We start from the raw sequence: 19,592 nt of genomic DNA on the forward strand, positions 1-19,592 counted from the left end.
AACAAAAAAAAATTGTGGTGATGGATGGATGGAAAGATGAACATTGAAACTGATTATCTCTCTCTTATCTGTCTCTCTCTCAGAGGATGAATATTGGTCTTCGGGCCTTCCTGGTGATAGCCGACAGCTTACAACAGAAGGACGGCGAGCCACCCATGCCTACTACAGGCGTCATCTTACCTTCAGGCAACACACTGCGGGTCAAAAAGATCTTCCTCAACACCACTCTCACAGACGAGGAAGCCAAGGTCATCGGTACGGACCCTTACAGTTCCTACACAGCTCTCCAAAATGAAGATACTTCAGAGTACAGCCTGTCCCTACCCTAAAGCATTTTAGGTCATATTCAAATAGTTGATTTTAATGTAATTGTGATTCCTGGAGCATGAGCTGTCCTCATTGAGCTTTCCGCATAAATACAGTTGTGACTTCCTGCCAAGTTCTTTTTTTGTGTGCTTTGAAATATTTTGGGATTGTAATTGTGGTCCATTCCTTTTTTTTTTTTTCAGTCTATGTGGGCATTAGTCATAATTTCCTCAAATACTTAAATTTGACTTTTACATTTTTAATAGTTTGTTTTGCTTTTCCAGTAAAACTCATTGCATGCCCATTAGTGGAGATAGTGGTTTGATTTATCTGACCTCATTGTTTAGAGTTTGAGGAAATGCCTCTGTATGTAGTCTATTGTAACATTTTTCCGTTCTTGTACCAGATTTTGCGTGTGAAACTAAGTTGTTTTCTTTCTGTGTATGTTTGTGTCTGTGTAGGTATGTCTCTGTATTACCCTCAGGTTAGGAAGGCCCTGGACAACATCCTCAGGCACCTGGATAAAGAGGTGGGACGATCCATGAGCATGACCAACGTTCAGATGTCCAACAAAGAGCCAGAGGACATGATCACGTTAGTTTCTTGAGATTTTATTTGTTTATATGATGTAAGAATTTTTATAATGGTATAAAAACAAATGGTGTTGTTTATTTGGCTTTCATCGTGTTTATTATATGTTTGTGTTCTGCTGTAGTGGGGAGCGTAAACCGAAGATTGATCTGTTCCGGACATGTGTAGCTGCCATTCCTAGACTAATCCCAGACGGCATGAGCAGACAGGATCTCATCGAGCTACTGGCCAAGTAATGACCTGTGACCCTCATGTCAACCCTCATTCATCACCACAAGAAAACTCCAACCATTCCCCAATTCACTAGTTCTGTTGTTGCTCGAGAACAATTACATTTATGCCTACTGACCATTCACCGAATTTCATGATTTGATTCTGATTCACTAGCTATCTATTTGATTCAATATTGAGTGTTTTGGAAATATTTCAGTTTAAATGTCAACATGCTGGTTATTACATTTCAGTTATTACATAATTTACTGATTGCTACAGTGCATGGTGTGCATTGTGAGTTCAACATGCTCTGGGTTCACTTCGTTCGTATTTGCATATTTCCCAAAATGTTTGGTCTTTACAATTTATGTAAAGCTAATTGCCTATAACACAATTTGGAACGAGGATTTTCAACACAGAGAAACTTTAAAGTTCTTCTCATACAAATTGTTTTTTATTTTAGGGGTATGAGTCAAACAGAAAAATCACACTTCTTCAGAAAGTACCCATTACGATCACTAAATATGAAATGCTCATTTTCATATATTCATGACTTCCTGTACAGCAGCCACAATATGAGTCAGACTTCCTGTGAAGTCGTAATGGAATGTAGTCAGAACTCATATGTCACCGTTACCCGCTTGACCTCTCGGCGGTTCTGGTGACGCATGATGCTGTTATGAAGATGATGATGATGTTGCATTTAGTAATTGCATTCTGTAAACAATGACTTTCATTCTCCCACCCATCCAGACTGACTATCCATATGGATGAGGAGCTGCGTGGTCTGGCGTTCACCACTCTGCAGGCTCTGATGGTGGACTTCCCAGACTGGAGAGAGGACGTGTTGTCTGGTTTTGTGTATTTCATTGTGAGGGAGGTGACTGACGTTCACCCCACACTACTGGACAATGCTGTCAAGATGCTGCTGCAGCTCATCATACAGTGGAGACAGGCGGTACAGAGCAACAACCGCAGCCATGATTCACAGGTGCAAACATATAACAGTTATATAATATAATATATATATTTTTTGTAAAAAAAAAATAATAATAATAATTTAGCAAGGATGCATTAAACTGATCAAAAGTGCCAGTAAAACTTTTATATTGTTAATAAGAAACATTTTCTTGAGCACCAATTCAGCATATTAGAATGATTTCTAAAGTATTATGTGACACTGAAGACTGGAGTAATGGATGCTGAAAATTCAGTTTTTGCATCATAGGAATAAATTACATCTTAACATATATTTAAATAGAATAGTTATTAAATAGTTATTTTGAATTGTAATAATATTGCACAATATTACTGTTTGTACTGTATATTTAAGTCTTACCAACCCCAAACTTTTGAATGATTTTTATAGTTTTATTTTTATATTGTAGTTTATCATATATTTTTAGCTTGTAGTTTAACATGGTATTTTTTCATGTATTTTTTAGAGTCCATCTCTCCCTCTGGAGCGATCTCCTCTCTGGACGGTTCTGCATGTGGTGGAGGGTCTGGCTCTGGTCGTGCTGTGCAGCTGTCGACCAGCAACACGCAGACTCGCTGTCAATGTCCTCAAAGAAGTCCGATCACTGCACACGGCCCTTGGCATCGCTAAGGTAACCATCTGTTCTAAATGACTTCCTGTTGTTCACCAACATGAGACAACATTTTTCTTTTTGTTTGCACTTCATATTCGTTTCTTTGTCTTGTTTCTCTCTCTCAGGGAGATGAGGAGTTGGCTATAGACGTGATGGACAGATTGAGTGCTTCAGTCCTTGAGAGCTTTATTCACCTTTCTGGGGCCGATCAGGTGAGGGAAGGCAGAACATTGTGTTTTTGCATGTTGGTGTGCCCTCCAGACAGCAATGCTCAGAAATCTAAAAAAGTAAAAATGAAACTATATCAGGGTTGTCTTTTTTTTTTTTACACCTTTTCGCTGTAGACAAATCTGCTGTACTGTCCCAGTGGAATAGACCTTCAGACTCTGGCAGAGTGGAGCTCGTCTCCCATCAGCCACCAGTTTGATGTGGTAAGCCCCTCCCACATCTGGGTGTTTGCCCATGTGACGCAAGGTCAGGACCCCTGGGTCATCAGCCTGTCTAGTTACCTGCGGCAAGAACACCTGCCCAAGCACTGCCCCACTGCGCTGAGTTACGCTTGGGTTTTCGCCTCCACACGCCTTCAGCTGCTCTCACCACAAGTCGACATCAAGTATGTTTTTACATTCAAATGTGTCTCTAGTAGGGGTGGGAGACATGGGTAAAAATAATTATACAGTATCTTAATGTCTTCAGTCTATATTTGATAGCCATTGTCAGATAGATTAAAAAAAAATTAAAGATGTAAAATTTCAGTAAACATCCATGTAATAAATATAAAATATAATAAATGAGACCCAGGACCACAAAACCAGTCATAAGAATCATAAGGAAGATTTACACATCTGAAAGCAGAATAAATAAGCTTTCCATTGATATATGCTTTGTTAGGATAGGACAATATTTGGCCGAGATACAACTATTTAAATATGTGGAATCTGAGGGTGCAAAAAAAAAATCTAAATATTGAGAAAATCGAATTTAAAGTGGTCCAAATGAAGTTCTTAGCAATGCATATTACTAATCAAAAATTAAGTTTTGATATATTTACAGTAGGAAATTTACGAAATATCTTCATGGGACATGATCTTTACTTAATATCATAATGATTTTTGGCATAAAAGAAAAATTTGATAATTTTGACCCATACAGTGTATTTTTGACAATGGCTACAAATATACATTTACATTTAGTCATTTAGCAGACGCTTTTATCCAAAGCGACTTACAAATGAGGACAATAGAAGCAATCAAAACCAACAAAAGAGCAATGATATGCAAGTTCTATGACAAGTCTCAGTTAGCCTAACGCAGTACACGTATAAAAGTTTATATATATATATACATGTGTGTATGTATGTGTATATATATATATATATATATATATATATAGACACATATAATAATTTAAATTGTATTAAAATTTTCCACTCTGTTTTCACTATATTAATGTGAGAATTAATAATATTTCATAATTTTCTTTTATATAAAACAACTTATTATTACATAGTTATAAACAGCCATATGTGACTACATTTTTATTTGTCAAACTGTTTGTTTATGATATACTTTTGTAAGACAGATTATGTGACTTTCCTGTGTGACCTTTGACCTTGCAGCAGCCCGATCAATGCTAAGAAGGTGAACAGCATGAGCAGTAGTAGTGACTCATATGTGGGCCTTTGGAGGAACTACCTAATCCTCTGCTGCAGTTCTGCCACCTCTTCCACATCTTCATCCTCCTCATCCTCTTCCTCATCAGCCCCTGGCTCTGTACGCTGCTCCCCACCTGAAACGCTGGCATCCACCCCAGACAGCGGATACAGTTATGACTCAAAGGTCAGAGGTCATGGCACCCTACCAGCTGTAATGTCAGATACAATAATTAGCATTGCCTGATTTGGGACATTATATTTGAAACAAGATTGTGTATATGTGTGTCTTTGCAGATCATTAGCATTCCGTCCCCTTCCTCTTTGTTCAAGCATGTGGTTCCCATGATGCGCTCTGAGAGCATGGACATCACTGAGTCTCTCGTCCTGGGGCTTGGCAGGACCAACCCTGTTGCCTTCAGGTACGTCTTAAGATCACCTGATAAAGTGCAGAAAAAGTAGAAAAACTGCATACATAATTATATTGCGTGTAATTGTGTTTTAACCCAGTGGTGTGTCTTACAGAGAGCTGTTGGAGGAGTTAAACCCCATCATTAAAGAAGCGCTTGAGAGAAGGCCAGAGGTGAGTTCATCACAGTTTGACACTTGACCCTGTGAAGGAATCCATGCCTGTGATGATAAATGTTTCAACTAGACAATTTAAATGCAAGCTTTTTGTCCATCTATTCATAATACAGTTGCAAATCTAAACAATTTATTGATCCTTGTTTTTTTTTTTTTTTTTTTCTGCAGAACATGAAGCGACGCCGGCGTCGTGACATTCTCAGAGTCCAGCTGGTCCGGATTTTTGAGCTACTGGCTGATTCTGGAGTCATCAGTCAGACGTAAGTCTAACAACATGAACACTTCTATTGGGGGCAGTAAAAATGTATCAAGGTTTGCACAAATATATTAAGTAGCAAAACTGTTTTCAATATGGATAATAAGAAATGTTTCCTGAGGACCAAATCAGCATATTAGAATGATTTCTGAAGAATCATATGACACAGAAGACTGGGATAATGGTGCTGAATGATGAATTAAGCTGTAAATGCTGATATATAAGCTTTGCCATCAAAGTAATAAATTGCAGTTTATAAATATAATTAAACAGTAAACTTTAACATTTATTTTAAATTGTAAAAATATTTCACAATTCTTTTTTTAATATATATATTTTTGAACGAATAAATGTAGCATTGAAAGAGTAGTGCCTTCTCATGGGTTTGACTTATTTTAATGTTAACATTATCCAACACTCATAACAAGGCTGTTGCCTTTTTTTGTGAAAGTCACAAACATTTCCATTGCATTTCAAGTCATCTATTGTGTTTAACAGCATTCTATGATGGAAATGATATTTGGAACAAAATTTCTAAACTCCTTTGTTTTGCTAAAGCTAATTTCATAGCTAGCACTTTTTGTATCCTAAACAGCAAGGTGTTTGTGTATTCTCTGTGCAGTGCAAGTGGTGGTCTGGATGGGGAGTCTCACTCTCTGAACAGCACTCTGCTGGAATACGTGGATCTCACCCGACAGCTTCTGGAGGCTGAGAACGACAAAGATTCAGACATACTGAGAGACATCCGCTCACACTTCAGTGCCCTAGTGGCCAACATCATACAGAATGTACCAGGTACACAGCCACAAAACTCTTAGTGTTAATAGCTCTTAAAGCAAGTTCACTGATATAACTTCAACTGATCTCATGATTGTGTTTCTGCAGTGCATCAGAGGAGGAGTATATTCCCTCAGCAGTCACTGAGACATAGTTTGTTCATGCTCTTCAGTCATTGGGCTGGACCCTTCAGCATCATGTTCACACCACTGGACCGATACAGCGACCGCAACATGCAGATCAACAGACACCAGTACTGTGCACTAAAGGTACAATCTCACAAAACACACATTTGCATTTGCGGTCACCACAGATATCACTCTCATAGAGTCTGAATATGGTGTATGATGTGTGTCTGCACAGGCCATGTCTGCGGTGCTGTGTTGTGGTCCGGTGGCTGATAACGTTGGCCTGTCCTCTGATGGGTATCTGTATAAGTGGCTGGACAACATTCTAGACTCTCAAGACCGCAAGGTAAATGCACTTAACTCACGCTCTGACATTAGCATCACTAACAAATCAACTTTCGTGAACTTTCGCCTGCATGTATGTTTGTGCTCAGGTGCATCAGTTGGGTTGTGAGGCCGTGATGTTGTTATTAGAGCTGAATCCAGACCAGAGCAATCTGATGTTCTGGGCGGTGGATCGCTGCTACACTGGCTCACGCAGAGTCGCTTCAGGCTGCTTCAGAGCCATCGCCAATGTCTTTCATAACAGGTACGTATTGCGACGTTCTTGTGGTAAATGTGATTGAATTTGTGTCAGTAATTCAGGTTAAATGAATACTGTGTTTGTTGTCTCTTGCAGGGATTACCAGTTTGACACTGTGGTTCTGCTGAATCTCATCCTGTTTAAAGCTGCTGACTCTTCCAGAGACATCTATGAGGTCGCCATGCAGCTACTGCAGGTCAGTAGAGATTTTTTAAGTTTTTTTTTTTCTGTCAAAGGACACCAAGAGTGTACAATTGTGTAAATAAAATCATATGTTTGTGTATTAGATCCTGGAGCCCAAACTGTTCCGTTACGCCCATAAACTAGAGATCCAGCGTACCGATGGGGTCTTGTCTCCAGCCTCCCCTCTCCCTCACCTGTACTCAGTGTCCTACTACCAGCTCAGTGAAGAACTGGCACGGACTTACCCTGAACTCACCCTTCCCATCTTCTCAGGTACATACACTGCCGTTAAAAAGATTGGGATTTTTAATGAGTCTCTTATGCTCATCAAGGCTGTATTAATTTGATCAAAAATACAGAAAAACAGCAATATTGAGAAATATTATTGCAATTTCTAACATTGGTTTCCTATTTTAATATACTTTAAAATATAATTTATTTCTGTGATGCAGCGCTGAATTTTCATTAGTCATTACTCCAGTCTTCAGTGTCACATGATCCTTCTGAAATCATTCTAATATGCTGATTTATTGTGTTGAAACTGTTGTGCTGCTTAATATTTTTTGGAACCTGTGATACTTTTTTCTTTGATTCTTTGATGAATAAAAAGTTTAAAAGAGCAGCCTTTATTCAAAATTTAACACATGCTGAGTAAAAGTATTAATTTCTTTAAAAAAAAAAAAAAAACATTTACTGACCCCAAACTTTTGAAAAGTAGTGTATATTGTTGCACAAAATTTCTATTTTGAATAAACACTGTTCTTTTTAACTTTTTATTTATCAAAGAATCCTGAAAAAAGTATCACAGGTCCCAAAAAAATATTACGCAGCACAACTGTTTCCAACATTGATTATAAATCAGTATATTAGAATGATTTCTGAAGGATCATGTGACACTGAAGACTGGAGTAATGATGCTGAAAATTCAGCTATGCTTCAGGAATAAATTATATTTTCAAGTATATTAAAATAGAAAACCATTATTTAAAATAGCAATAATATTTCACAATATATATATATATTTTTTTTTCTGTATTTTTGATCAAATAGATACAGCCTTGATGGGCGTAAGAAACATATTAAAATAAAATATCAAAAATCTTACTGATCCCAAACTTTTGAACAGCAATGTACACAAATCCATATAAATGTAATGCTCAGTAAATCTAACACTGGTAATAACTTTGTGAGTTAAAATTTCTGAGTTTTCCCCCACATGAACACTGTGTTTGTTATAAGATTCTGTGTTGTTTTAATCAGAGGTGAGTCAGAGAATCCAGACAGCGCACCCTGGTGGCAGGCAGGTGATGCTGCATTACCTCCTACCCTGGATGAACAACATAGAGCTGGTGGACTTCAAGCCTTCAGCACGACGTCAAGAGGAACCTTCATCAACAGAGGAAGAGGAGGACGCCCATGAGAGAGAGATGATGATGGTGAACAGCCGTCGCTGGCTGAGAGGAGAGGGCTGGGGTTCACCACATGCCACTACCATGATCCTCAACAACCTCATGTTCATGACTGCAAAGGTAAGTGCATACATGCTTCATGTCGACTATGTGCTGACTGTGGTACAGGTGTGAATAACTATAATGAATATACATTTCTGTAGAAAACATACTTTTCCTATCATTTTCCCCTTATCATTTTCCTATCATTTTAGTTTTATATTATTTTATAGAATTTTAAGGTGATCATTGCATGATTGTTCATATGGTCTGATTTTACAGTATGGTGATGAATTTGCATGGTCAGAGATTGAGAACGTCTGGACCACTTTAGCTGACAGCTGGCCTAAAAATCTAAAGATCATCCTGCACTTCCTCATCAGCATGTCTGGAGTCAACAGTGAACCGAGTCTCCTGCCTTATGTGAGTGACACCTGTCCTGCCCAGATACTCAATCCTTAAGCAAGATGGGCTGCACTTAATAACTTGGTTTGTTCCATGCTGTTGTGGTTCTGAAGGTGTTTAATAATATTTTGCAGGTGAAGCGTGTGGTGGTGTATCTGGGCAGAGATAAGACGATGCAGCTGCTGGAGGAGTTAATGTATGAGCTGGAGCTAACTGACCCTGTATCCTCAGCTGTCACTCATATGGATAACCCACCTTACTACCGCATTACTTCTTCTTACAAGATCCCTTCTGTTACATCAGGTACAGTATATATGTATACTCTGACCACTTTTTTTCTCAACGTGACCTTTATACAAATTAGTTTAAGAATTATAAGACAAGTAGGAACAATTTAGGAAACCCAAAGATTACAGAAAAGTGTCTGTTAAACAGGTGATCTAAGGAAGCAATCACATTTTCATTTTGAAATGAAATGTTTGGCTCTTTCCAGGAACAACGTCCAGTAGTAACACCATGGTACCTGGACCTGATGGACACCATGAGAGCAAAATCAAAGATTCCAACATGGAGGACAGGTAAACTGATTCTAGATTTAGGAAATGTGTTCCATTTATAAACACACAAACAAACAAAAAAGTCATTACTTTTTACTAATCCTATTAAAAATAAACCAAGAACCATTTATCAGCTATTGCTGACTGGTTCTTCTTCATTTGTTGCTTCCTCAAAAGTACTAGATGAAGTTGTTAAGTGGAACCTGAATGTAACTCCTGTATCTCTGCACAGTTACACTCATTTGGACATCTACACTGGTCTGAACAGTAATCTGAACAGACAGCACCATCGGCTGGAGTCCCGTTACAGCAGCAGCTCGGGAGGATCCTATGAGGAGGAGAAGAGTGAGTACATTAACATCACTGTCCTCAAACTTCTGTTGCTCCTGCTTTGACCAAAAAAATACTCAGTCGGACTCATATATATGTATCGGTATAAAGGTAGAATCCGTGTAAAATTGAATGGGCACCATTTGCCATCATAGGAATAAATTACATTTTAAAATTTAAAATTGTGATGATATTTCACAATATTACTGTTCTTCCTGCAGCCTTGGTGAGCATAAGAGGCTTCTATCAAAACATGAAAATATTACAGGTCTCAAACTTTTGAATGGTTTTGTATGAACATGTTGTTTCTCTCTGTAGGTGACTCTATGCCTGTCTATGCTAACTGGCGTCTAAAGGTGATGGACCATAACCGGCCAGAGCCCCTCCCATTTCCTCCCACTGGTGGCTGCTGGTCACCTCTGGTCGATTACCTGCCTGAGACCACCACACCTGGAGTCTCCCTGCACAGGTGACTCGACATACTCATTGTGTCCTAAATCAGACTCAGTGTTGTTCACCTTGACCTTTGACCGCTGACAACACATTGCCATTTTTTACAGGTGTAACATTGCTGTGATCTTGCTGACAGACCTCATTGTTGACCACGGGGTCAAAGTGGAATGGAGCTCGTACCTTCACCTGCTACTGCATGCCATCTTTATAGGTAACACATACACAACTGTACAGTTTTTTAATAACCAACATCACTGGAATGTTCCACATTGTTTGTCCTGAAATGCGTATTTGTGCTTGTAGGCTTTGACCATCAGCACCCGGAGGTCTATGAGCACTGTAAGCGTTTACTGCTCCACCTGCTGGTCGTTCAGGGCACCAACAGCAGCGTCCAGTCACTAGCATCTGTACTTCTTCGCAACCGTGAGCTGAACGAGCCCAGAGTTCTGACAGTCAAACCCACTCTTCAGGAGTTCAACCTCACAGGTACTTAAAAGCAAAGGTGTTTTGCAGTATCTGTCTGCCTCAGTGCTCTTATCCAACTGATTGATAATAGTAATTAATAATAATAATAAGTAATGTATTACAGTAATAAATAATTGTGCATTGGTTTGTCTCCCAGGTGTTACAGAGCTGATGCCAGACTACCAGCCGTCTCCAATGACAGACTCTGGCCTGAGCTCCAGCTCCACATCCTCTAGTATCAGTCTGGGCAGCTCAGTGCTGCCTCACCTCCCCCCTACTCTACTTAATGAAGTGGACCTGTCTGCAGAGCAGGACGAGAAGGTCAAAAACCTCATCGAGTTCATCAGCTCAAGGTGAGGGGTCTCTGCAGGCCAGTCTGTCACATTCTCCCTTTTAGGGTTGTGATTTCATTATCTAAATGCTGAATACACCAAACATTTTAACCAATAACATGCAATCCTGCTTGAGAGTTTTGTATGTTCAAGAGTGCTTCTGGCAAAGAAAGGATTGGGTTACAGAGCCTAATAATGGCTCAAAGCTCTCCATGACAATCCACAAAAATAAATGTTTGCTTTAACTTTAAGAAATTTAAAACAATTATGACAGAAATGTATTACTATTGTCTATTGTGAAATGTGCCTATCAATAGTAATGATAATAGTAATGCATTTAAAAATAGTAAATTCATGTATTAAAACATTACATTAATTTGATTATTTTAAGGAAAAAACAAGCTTTTTTTTTTTTTTTACCTTTATGGGTATACAAGATTTGTTGTGCTCCTTATTTGATGAAAAATCAAAGGTTAGGGTTATATTTTCATTTAAATTGTTAAAGTTTTATGAATTCATTTTATTACACACCATTTTTGGGGATAGATTTGTATTAAACTGTAAAACACAGAATCCAGAAAAAAGAAAAATTAAAAAATTAGTTTTTAGTATTAGTAATATTATGTCCTACTGGAGTTCATGATAAGGCACGATGTTTATGACTTTCTCATATTTGTCTTTGCATAAAAAGATGGAAGAGAAGTGTTTTAACATCAAAATGCAGAACTTTAGATTTAAATAGCAGTGTGTTTTTTTTAAATAATCAATGTTGTTCCTGCCAAGTTTCGCTGGATACATATTGAATGTACATTTATTTTTTTGTTAAGATACTGTATTTCTTCCTCTGCCTGCAGCCATGTCTAACAGGAGAGGGTATTGTTGCTTTGCATGTGTTTGTGTGTGTGCTCAGTCTCATCTGTGTGAATGTGTGATTCAGAGTGGTTTTTTACATAATGGTTGTTCACTGAGAGTTGTGTGAGCCTGCTTTGCCTTTGTTCTACGTTAGACATTTCCTGTTGTGTCACTTCCTCTAATTCTTTTCTTCTGATTGGTTGGCCCATAGGAAACGTGGTCCACTGTGGAACCATGAAGACGTCTCTCCCAAAAACCCCAACATCAAGAGTGCTGATCAGCTTAGTGTATTCCTCCGCCATGTTGTCAACGTCTTCAAACAGACACCGTCCGGTAAGACACAATATATTCTAATTTCACTGCACTGTACAGGACCAACTTCCATATGAAGGAATGCTAATTTTGTTCTTTAAGAGAATTGAAGTATTTCGGCTGTGGTTGTGATGTGCTGCATGTTTGATTAGGTTACCAGTTGGAGCAGGAACTGAGTGAAGTTGCTCTGCAGACAGCTCTGTCCTGCTCATCGCGGCATTACGCTGGTCGCTCTTTCCAGATCTTCAGAGCACTGAAACAGCCACTCACAGCCTCCACACTGTCAGATGTGCTTTCTCGTCTCGTAGAGACTGTGGGAGATCCAGGGGAAGAGGCTCAGGTATATAGAAATATCTCAGTCTTCCAGAAGTCCTGATAACAAAGATACAGCTGGCCTCAACAATGAAGATTTTTTTCTTCTGACCTGATCGGGCCAGTAATTCTGATTTTTTACTTGCCCTACCAACATACTTGGCCCCAAGTAGTCATTTTAGGCTATAAAGTATACAATATATATTGTAAGGTATAGTTTGCATTTATGTATATTTGAATATATTTCTTTTTCCATATCAATATATAGTTTTTTTATTTTTACTAAGATTTCTCTCTATTAAATAAATATAAATTTAATTTTGAATAACTAATTTACTTTTATTTAAATGAATAAAATTAAATTGATAAAAATGTGTATTTTAAACAATGTATTTTTCTTGTGAAAATAACAATTTATTAATAAATTAAATCATATAAATATAATATCCTTGGGTCCTTCCAAGATTCATTCTTGCAATTTCAACAAAACATCATCTACTTAAGTCTACTACTTTAGATTTTACTTTATTTCAGACATAAATCAGTGTGCATGTTGGCCCAATCAGACGTGCGACCAAACTGTTCCACACTGTTCTCAGGAATTGCTAAGTGTTGATCTCTAAACAGTCATCTGTCTCTTGCAGGGTTTTGTTATCGAGTTACTGTTGACACTAGAGTCTGGTATAGACACTCTTGCTGAAACTATGAAGAGCTACGACTTGCTCACTGCACTCTCCCAGTAAGACATGCTCTGCTATGACAAATCATAAAAACATTATTTCTCCTCATATATAACAAATTTTTTTTACCCAAATAAACCTGAGACGCTGTCTCCACCTCTGTAGGGCCTCCCATGATCCTCTGCAGGGCACCAAATTTGCCAATAACAGGAAAAGTACCGGTCAGCTGAACCTTGGCAGTGGAAATTTCTTGCATGTCCATTACAGCCACGCTCGCAGCAACTCACTCCGTGCCAGTCTGATGGGTGAACGCCTGGGAGACCGCCGCCGCAGCAATACCCTCGATGTAGCCGACCGTCTGGGTGGCAGCCACGGAAATCTAGCCCGCACACGAAGCTTATCATCATTACGAGAAGATGGTGTTCGTAGTGATGGAGGAGGTGGGGGTGGAACTGGAGGAGGATCTGGTGAGGTGGTGCCACCAACCGACCCCACCAACCTGATGGCGACGGTCTTCTGGATTGCAACGTCGCTGCTGGAGTCCGATTATGAGTTTGAGTACTTGCTGGCACTCAGGCTGCTGAACCGACTGCTGGCCCAGATGCCCCTGGAGAAGCCGGACAGCAGAGAGAAGCTGGAGAGAGTGCAGGCCAAACTGAAGTGGTACAACTTCCCCGGCCTGCTGACGCTCTTCCTGAAGGGTTTCACTTCAGCTGCAACACAGGAGCTCACGATTCACCTCCTCAGTAAACTCATCACTGTGTCCCGACACACACTCATAGACCCATCACAGCTAGCAGGTGTGCCCATGGTTCAATATCAATATCTCTTTCAGTAATTTAGGGTGTATCCACACATTTATTTTCTGAATATATTTCCTGTCAGGTTTTCCTCTGAATATCCTGTGCCTGTTGCCACACTTGGTCCAGCACTTTGACAACCCCACAGGGTTCTGTAAGGAGACTGCTGATCGGATCGCTAAAGTGTGTGCTGAAGAAAAGTCAGCCACTCTGGCCAACCTGGCACACATGATGAGCTTGTACTCAACGCATAGTTACTCGAGAGACAGCACCAACTGGATCAACGTGGTGTGCCGCTACTTGCACGACTCCTTCTCTGAAATCACCTTTAACCTGGTCACATACCTAGCTGAGGTAAATTTGAATAGAGGAATTTGATTGACATGCATTAACTCGTACAGTTGGATTCAATAAAAAATATCTGAGTTTTTCAGACAGCGATAAATCTGCCACCCTGTTGGCAGAATAAGTCGATGAATAATTTCTTCAGAGTAAACTGAGCAGTTTAAATTAATATATAAATATATATTCAATGTATAAATATAATGTATGAAAGATTTTATATATTATTAGTAATTTTATCAATTCTATCAATATCAATTTCTTATTACACTGCAGTTCAAAAGTTTGTTGTTTTTAAAAGATGTCTATTATGCTCACCATGGCTGCATTTATTTGATTTTAAAAAATCATTAAAAACTGTAATATTGTGAAAAAGTATTATAAAATTATTATTATTATTATTATACAATTTATTATTAAAATTACAGTTTTCTATTTTAATATATTTTAAAATGTAATTTATTCCTGTGATGGCAAAGCTGAATTTTCAGCAGCCTTTACTCCAGTCTTTATCTATGTTGAAAACAGTTGTGCTGCTTCATATTTTTGTTCAAGCTATGATACATTTTTTTCAATATTCTTTGAGAAATAGAAAGTTCAAAATAACAGCATTTATTTGAAAATGTAATGTCATTTTTAACAAAAAATGTTAAAGTATTTACTGTCCCTTTTGATCAATTTAATACGTCCTTGCTGAATAAGTATTTGGTTCTTTAAAAAAACTTACTGACCCCAGACTTTTGAACACTAGTGATTATGTATATAAAATGTTTTTATATGTTACTATGTATTATATTATTATTATTTATTATAAATTTATATATTTGCACACTTAACAAGACTGCAACAGAATGATGATGTCTCAAGCCACATTTTTCTGTCATATACCTTGGTGCTGAAGTGTGTGTGTATATATTATGTGTATATATATATATATATATATATATATATATATATATATATATAATATATATAATCTCTTGCCTTTTGACTTCTTCTGTTTCAGCTGTTGGAGAAGGGCCTGAACAGCATGCAGCAGTCTTTGCTACAGATCATCTACAGTCTACTGAGTCACATTGACCTGTCTGCTGCTCCTGTCAAACAGTTCAATTTGGAAATCATGAAGATCATTGGCAAATATGTACAGGTCTGTGTACAGCTTACTCTTTCTGTTGTCAACACTCAGAACATCAGTCCCTCCAATGAATTATTTTAGTATGCCTGTCCCATTTCAAGAGATTGTGAAGACAGCATTCCATGTCTATTTGAATTCCTTTATCTGTTCTCCATTGCCTGTGGGTGTGTTTGTAGTAATGGACAGTGGACTTTGCTGTAGTATGTATTTGTCTGTATGAAAGGCCTGGGAGCTGTTTGCTTTGTCAGGCACTTTTGAGGAACTTTAAGCTGCATCATCACTTTCCTCCTGTGTGGTCTTTATTGAAACTTTTCGTCTCGTGAGTCCCTCAAGGTTAAATCAGGAAAAAAGAGGGGAGGTATAGTGAAAAATGGCTCAAGTGTTTTGTTGTTTGTTGTGTCTGTGCATTGCTACAGAGCCCGTACTGGAAGGAGGCCCAGAACATTCTGAAGTTAGTGGTGTCCCGCTCTGCGAGTCTGGTGGTTCCTGATGAGGTGCAGCGCTCCTACAGCACTGAGTCGACCGGCTCCCCGGAGATTGCTTTCACTCGCATATTCAACAACTCATCTAAAGAACTGCCAGGAAAAACGCTGGACTTCCACTTTGACATCTCAGAGGTGCTTGGCCTGCCATCTTCTCTGTCTTCAGTCACTTTTATTTTGTTTATGTATTTGTACTGCTCAGAATTTGAGATCAGTAAGGTTTTTTTAAAATGAAATGAATACTTTTGTTTAGCAAGGATGCATTACATTTATCAAAAGTGAAGTTACAAAGGATTTCTGTTTCAAATAAATGCTGTTATTTTGATGTTTCTGTTAATCAAAAGCATCAATTTCCACAAAAATATGAAAACATTTATACAAATAAGCATTGTTTCTTGAGCAGCAAATCAGCATATTAGATTTTCAAAGGATCACGTGACACTGAAGACTGGAGTAGTGACTTTGCATCACAGGAATAATTAACATTTTAATATATATTAAAATAGAAAACAGTTACTTAAAATTATGAAAATATTTCACATTATTACTGAGTCTCTTTTTTCAGAAACATGAATCAAATCTTACCAACCCCAAATTTTTGAAGGCTTATGTATGCCTAGTGTAGTTTGTAAACTACTTTTTTTGTATACTCGTCATTGTAGCTTTTTGACACTGTTTTTAACATTTGACCCACAGACGCCTATTATAGGTCACAAGTATGGAGACCAGCGAAGTGCAGTGGGGCGTAATGGAAAACCCCAGGTAATTGCCGTGACAAGAAGCACCTCATCTACTTCCTCTGGCTCTAATTCAAACGGGTTGGTGCCAGTCAGCTGGAAGAGACCACAGCTCTCACAGGTATCATCAACCATTATGAAAATCTGTCAATTCTTAATTAACCAACTGCAGCTTTTACTGCTTTTTTTATTTCAACTCTTATTTTAATGGTGATATTTGTTGTTATCTGCTTCCAGAGAAGAACACGGGAGAAACTGATGAACGTCCTGTCTCTGTGCGGTCCAGAGTCTGGAATGCCTAAAAACCCCTCTGTAAGTTTTCCTTCTTGCATTCATAACATTATCAGGTTGCATAGTTTTAGTGATTGCTAATTACACCTCTTTTCTGTAGGTGGTGTTCTCTTCAAATGAGGATTTGGATGCAGGTGACCAACAGACCAGTCTGATCCCCACTGTAGAGGAAGTGACACGGGAGGAGGAAGCGCAAGCAGAAGATGCAGGAAGTGAACAGCAGTTTGGTGTCTTCAAGGACTTTGACTTCCTGGATGTTGAGTTGGAGGATGGAGAGGTGAGCACTGATGCTCTGGGCATGTTGCCACATATTTTGATCATTAACAAACAATCCTCAAAGTCTTTTCTTGCAAGCATCTCAGAACTGATTCATGTTTCATTCTTAACAGAGAGAGAGAGTCTATATGTGTTTGTATTCCTCTTACATCACCTGTGTCCGTTTGTGTGCCTCCACATTATCTCTGAGTCTTAACTCTCCCTAACACTCTTGTTATCTTTCTTCCTCTTTTGCGTCCAGGAGCTTCAGGTAAGTTTTAAGCAGTGTTCAGGGAAAAGTTTGTTTTGTTCTATAATTGATTGGCCTCATCATTCATTTGAAAATTTGCCCATTCAGAAATTTCACAAAATTAAATGTGATTCCCGCTAGCCAATCAAGTGGGTTTGTTTTTATACTTATAGTTAATGAGTTTCACAAGTACATGGATGTTGCAAATGAACAATTTTAATTTCAAAATAGAATATAAATTTTGAATAAAGGATTTAGAATTTTAATTGGTCATTTTTGTGTTGTTTTCCATGTTCACCGACTCCACTGTGCTCTGTGGTTATGCGTATTGTGTTGTGATTTGTATAGTGTATTCATTTTATTTATTATCCTTTATTTTCTCTATAATTCACACAGTTTGCAGTTAAAAGTTGAAGTGCTTTGCTCTTATTGGCTTTCTACTGTTCCACCTGCAGGGGGAGAGCATGGACAACTTTAACTGGGGTGTGAGGCGTCGCTCTCTGGAAAGCATTGACAAAGGTGACACCCCGTCTCTGCAGGACTGCCAGTATTCTGGCAGCACACCCAGTCTCATCCAGCCGGAGGACACCGATGAGTCATCTGAGGAGGAGGTACTGAGCGCTAGCCAGATTCTCACCCGCTCCAACCTCGTAAGTCCCCTCTCCTCTGATCCCCTTCCACACAGGGGGCACCGGCATGGTGTGTCTGTGCGCCAAATTGGGCTTAGACGCTGCCACGGCCTACCTAGGCGGGGTTAGACGCTTGCTTTCTGCATAACCCACACTTCCAGTGTATTTAGACAAGTGCCTTCCCCACTTCTCCCTGCTCCCAAGCCAACTATTCATTTTTAGTACTCCAAAAACCTTCTTTGACCCTTAATTCCATTTTGTTGCATTATTTTTTGGGGGTAAGTATGGTGATGGGGACCCTTTTTTTCTGTCTTTTTGATTAGCCAGAGTAACTTTTTAATAAATTTGTATTGGATTTGCATCCTCATATACTAACTTTGCCATTGCTGTTTAGACCCTTGACAGCATGATCTCATTTAGAGGCCCACACAGAATCTGCACTCACTCAACTCTGCAGAGTTCCACTAAACTGAAACATTAATCATTCATACATTTACACGTCTTGTGTGTTTATTAATTATTTGTATAATTTGATTATACTTTTAGCTTAAAACAAGAAATGTCATTGTACACTTGCCGGCTAAAGATTACAAACTAACATACTTTCAACTCGTTCTGAATACAATAAACTCACACAGAAACATGAGTCAATTACATTGACCTACAACTTGCATTATGTAATTTTCTGTGAAATTCAGTGACATTTTACGCAAAATGAATTTCAACAATTAGCATCGACTCGTCCAGACTGCAAATCGTGTAGTTTATTCCAGACATTAATTGAACATGTTTTAACATGTTTATTCCCTCAAAAATCAACGAAATATGAAAAGAAATAAAACAGCATATTCCTTGTGGGCCTTCTCATTACTTAAATGGATTCTAATAGTTTTTCTGCATGAATGTTTAAACGTAAACTACTTTTTTTTTTTTTTACATTTCAAACGTTGTTTTTGCACCCTTCTGCTTGCTATGGGGCATGAGCTACTAAGCAGAGCTTAAGAAAACCGATTGTTTAAATGCTGCTGAGTGAAAGTCATTTTCCTTTTCCTGTTTTTGTCTCTTTCTTCCTACACTGAACAAGACTGAAAGTTGAAATGTAATTGGTCTTGCCAGGCTCACATTATTTTTCTGGCATGTCGCATGTTGTCATGATAAAAGACAAATGAAATATTAAGAAGTACCGAACTAAGGAACTTTTTTTTTTTTCATTGATCCGTTATATGTGCATGCAGCATAACACTTTCTTTAGGGCAGAGAATTCTACAGCAGATGCATTATGCTTCATTTTTTGCTAAATACTGATTCATTTTTCTTTTTTACACAGCTTAATAGTGATTCAGCAACCGATGACGCCATATCCAATCATATGGACTCCCTCCAGCAGTCGCAAGAGTCCTCCAGTAGTGTCCTGACAGAAGAGGCCACGCCCACCCCACCACTGCCCCGCCCAGACAGCCCCACCCCTGAGACCGCCCACTCTGACAGCAATAGCAGCCAGTTGCCTGAGGTGGGATCAATCAGGAGTCTCAATAAATTGTGGTGCACGGGTGCTATTTAGCCATTTGCTTTTTGCTCTCTTGTGGAGTCAACTGGTGCTGTTTTCTCACCTATCAATTTCCCTAAATCATCCAAAAATGTAAATGTCAAACTTTTAATG

General features: G+C 38.6%; 1 protein-coding gene across 8 annotated transcripts in view; it reads left to right on the forward strand.

Annotated features, from left to right (window-relative positions):
* fryl (furry homolog, like) overlaps nt 1-19,592 on the forward strand; it is a 106,870-nt gene that overhangs the window by 69,028 nt on the left and 18,250 nt on the right. For 7 of the 8 annotated variants that reach the window (XM_058756075.1, XM_058756069.1, XM_058756070.1 and 4 more), the window contains 38 exons: nt 84-255; nt 768-900; nt 1,022-1,129; nt 1,864-2,101; nt 2,556-2,720; nt 2,828-2,914; nt 3,047-3,315; nt 4,321-4,540; nt 4,651-4,775; nt 4,879-4,936; nt 5,107-5,198; nt 5,817-5,989; nt 6,080-6,240; nt 6,335-6,445; nt 6,534-6,688; nt 6,779-6,878; nt 6,970-7,138; nt 8,126-8,394; nt 8,596-8,736; nt 8,853-9,021; nt 9,212-9,296; nt 9,508-9,620; nt 9,924-10,074; nt 10,166-10,269; nt 10,362-10,544; nt 10,681-10,876; nt 11,919-12,040; nt 12,172-12,359; nt 12,976-13,070; nt 13,177-13,811; nt 13,897-14,165; nt 15,160-15,300; nt 15,705-15,905; nt 16,467-16,628; nt 16,745-16,819; nt 16,899-17,075; nt 17,759-17,953; nt 19,260-19,442. In XM_058756075.1, coding sequence (XP_058612058.1) covers nt 84-255; nt 768-900; nt 1,022-1,129; nt 1,864-2,101; nt 2,556-2,720; nt 2,828-2,914; nt 3,047-3,315; nt 4,321-4,540; nt 4,651-4,775; nt 4,879-4,936; nt 5,107-5,198; nt 5,817-5,989; nt 6,080-6,240; nt 6,335-6,445; nt 6,534-6,688; nt 6,779-6,878; nt 6,970-7,138; nt 8,126-8,394; nt 8,596-8,736; nt 8,853-9,021; nt 9,212-9,296; nt 9,508-9,620; nt 9,924-10,074; nt 10,166-10,269; nt 10,362-10,544; nt 10,681-10,876; nt 11,919-12,040; nt 12,172-12,359; nt 12,976-13,070; nt 13,177-13,811; nt 13,897-14,165; nt 15,160-15,300; nt 15,705-15,905; nt 16,467-16,628; nt 16,745-16,819; nt 16,899-17,075; nt 17,759-17,953; nt 19,260-19,442 — 6,390 coding nt within the window. The remainder of the gene's footprint in view (nt 1-83; nt 256-767; nt 901-1,021; nt 1,130-1,863; nt 2,102-2,555; nt 2,721-2,827; nt 2,915-3,046; nt 3,316-4,320; nt 4,541-4,650; nt 4,776-4,878; nt 4,937-5,106; nt 5,199-5,816; nt 5,990-6,079; nt 6,241-6,334; nt 6,446-6,533; nt 6,689-6,778; nt 6,879-6,969; nt 7,139-8,125; nt 8,395-8,595; nt 8,737-8,852; nt 9,022-9,211; nt 9,297-9,507; nt 9,621-9,923; nt 10,075-10,165; nt 10,270-10,361; nt 10,545-10,680; nt 10,877-11,918; nt 12,041-12,171; nt 12,360-12,975; nt 13,071-13,176; nt 13,812-13,896; nt 14,166-15,159; nt 15,301-15,704; nt 15,906-16,466; nt 16,629-16,744; nt 16,820-16,898; nt 17,076-17,758; nt 17,954-19,259; nt 19,443-19,592) is intronic. The other variant, XM_058756071.1, reaches the window with a different exon arrangement.

This window comes from Onychostoma macrolepis, chromosome 20 (assembly GCF_012432095.1).
Source record: "Onychostoma macrolepis isolate SWU-2019 chromosome 20, ASM1243209v1, whole genome shotgun sequence".
NCBI classification, from domain to species: Eukaryota; Metazoa; Chordata; class Actinopteri; order Cypriniformes; family Cyprinidae; genus Onychostoma; species Onychostoma macrolepis.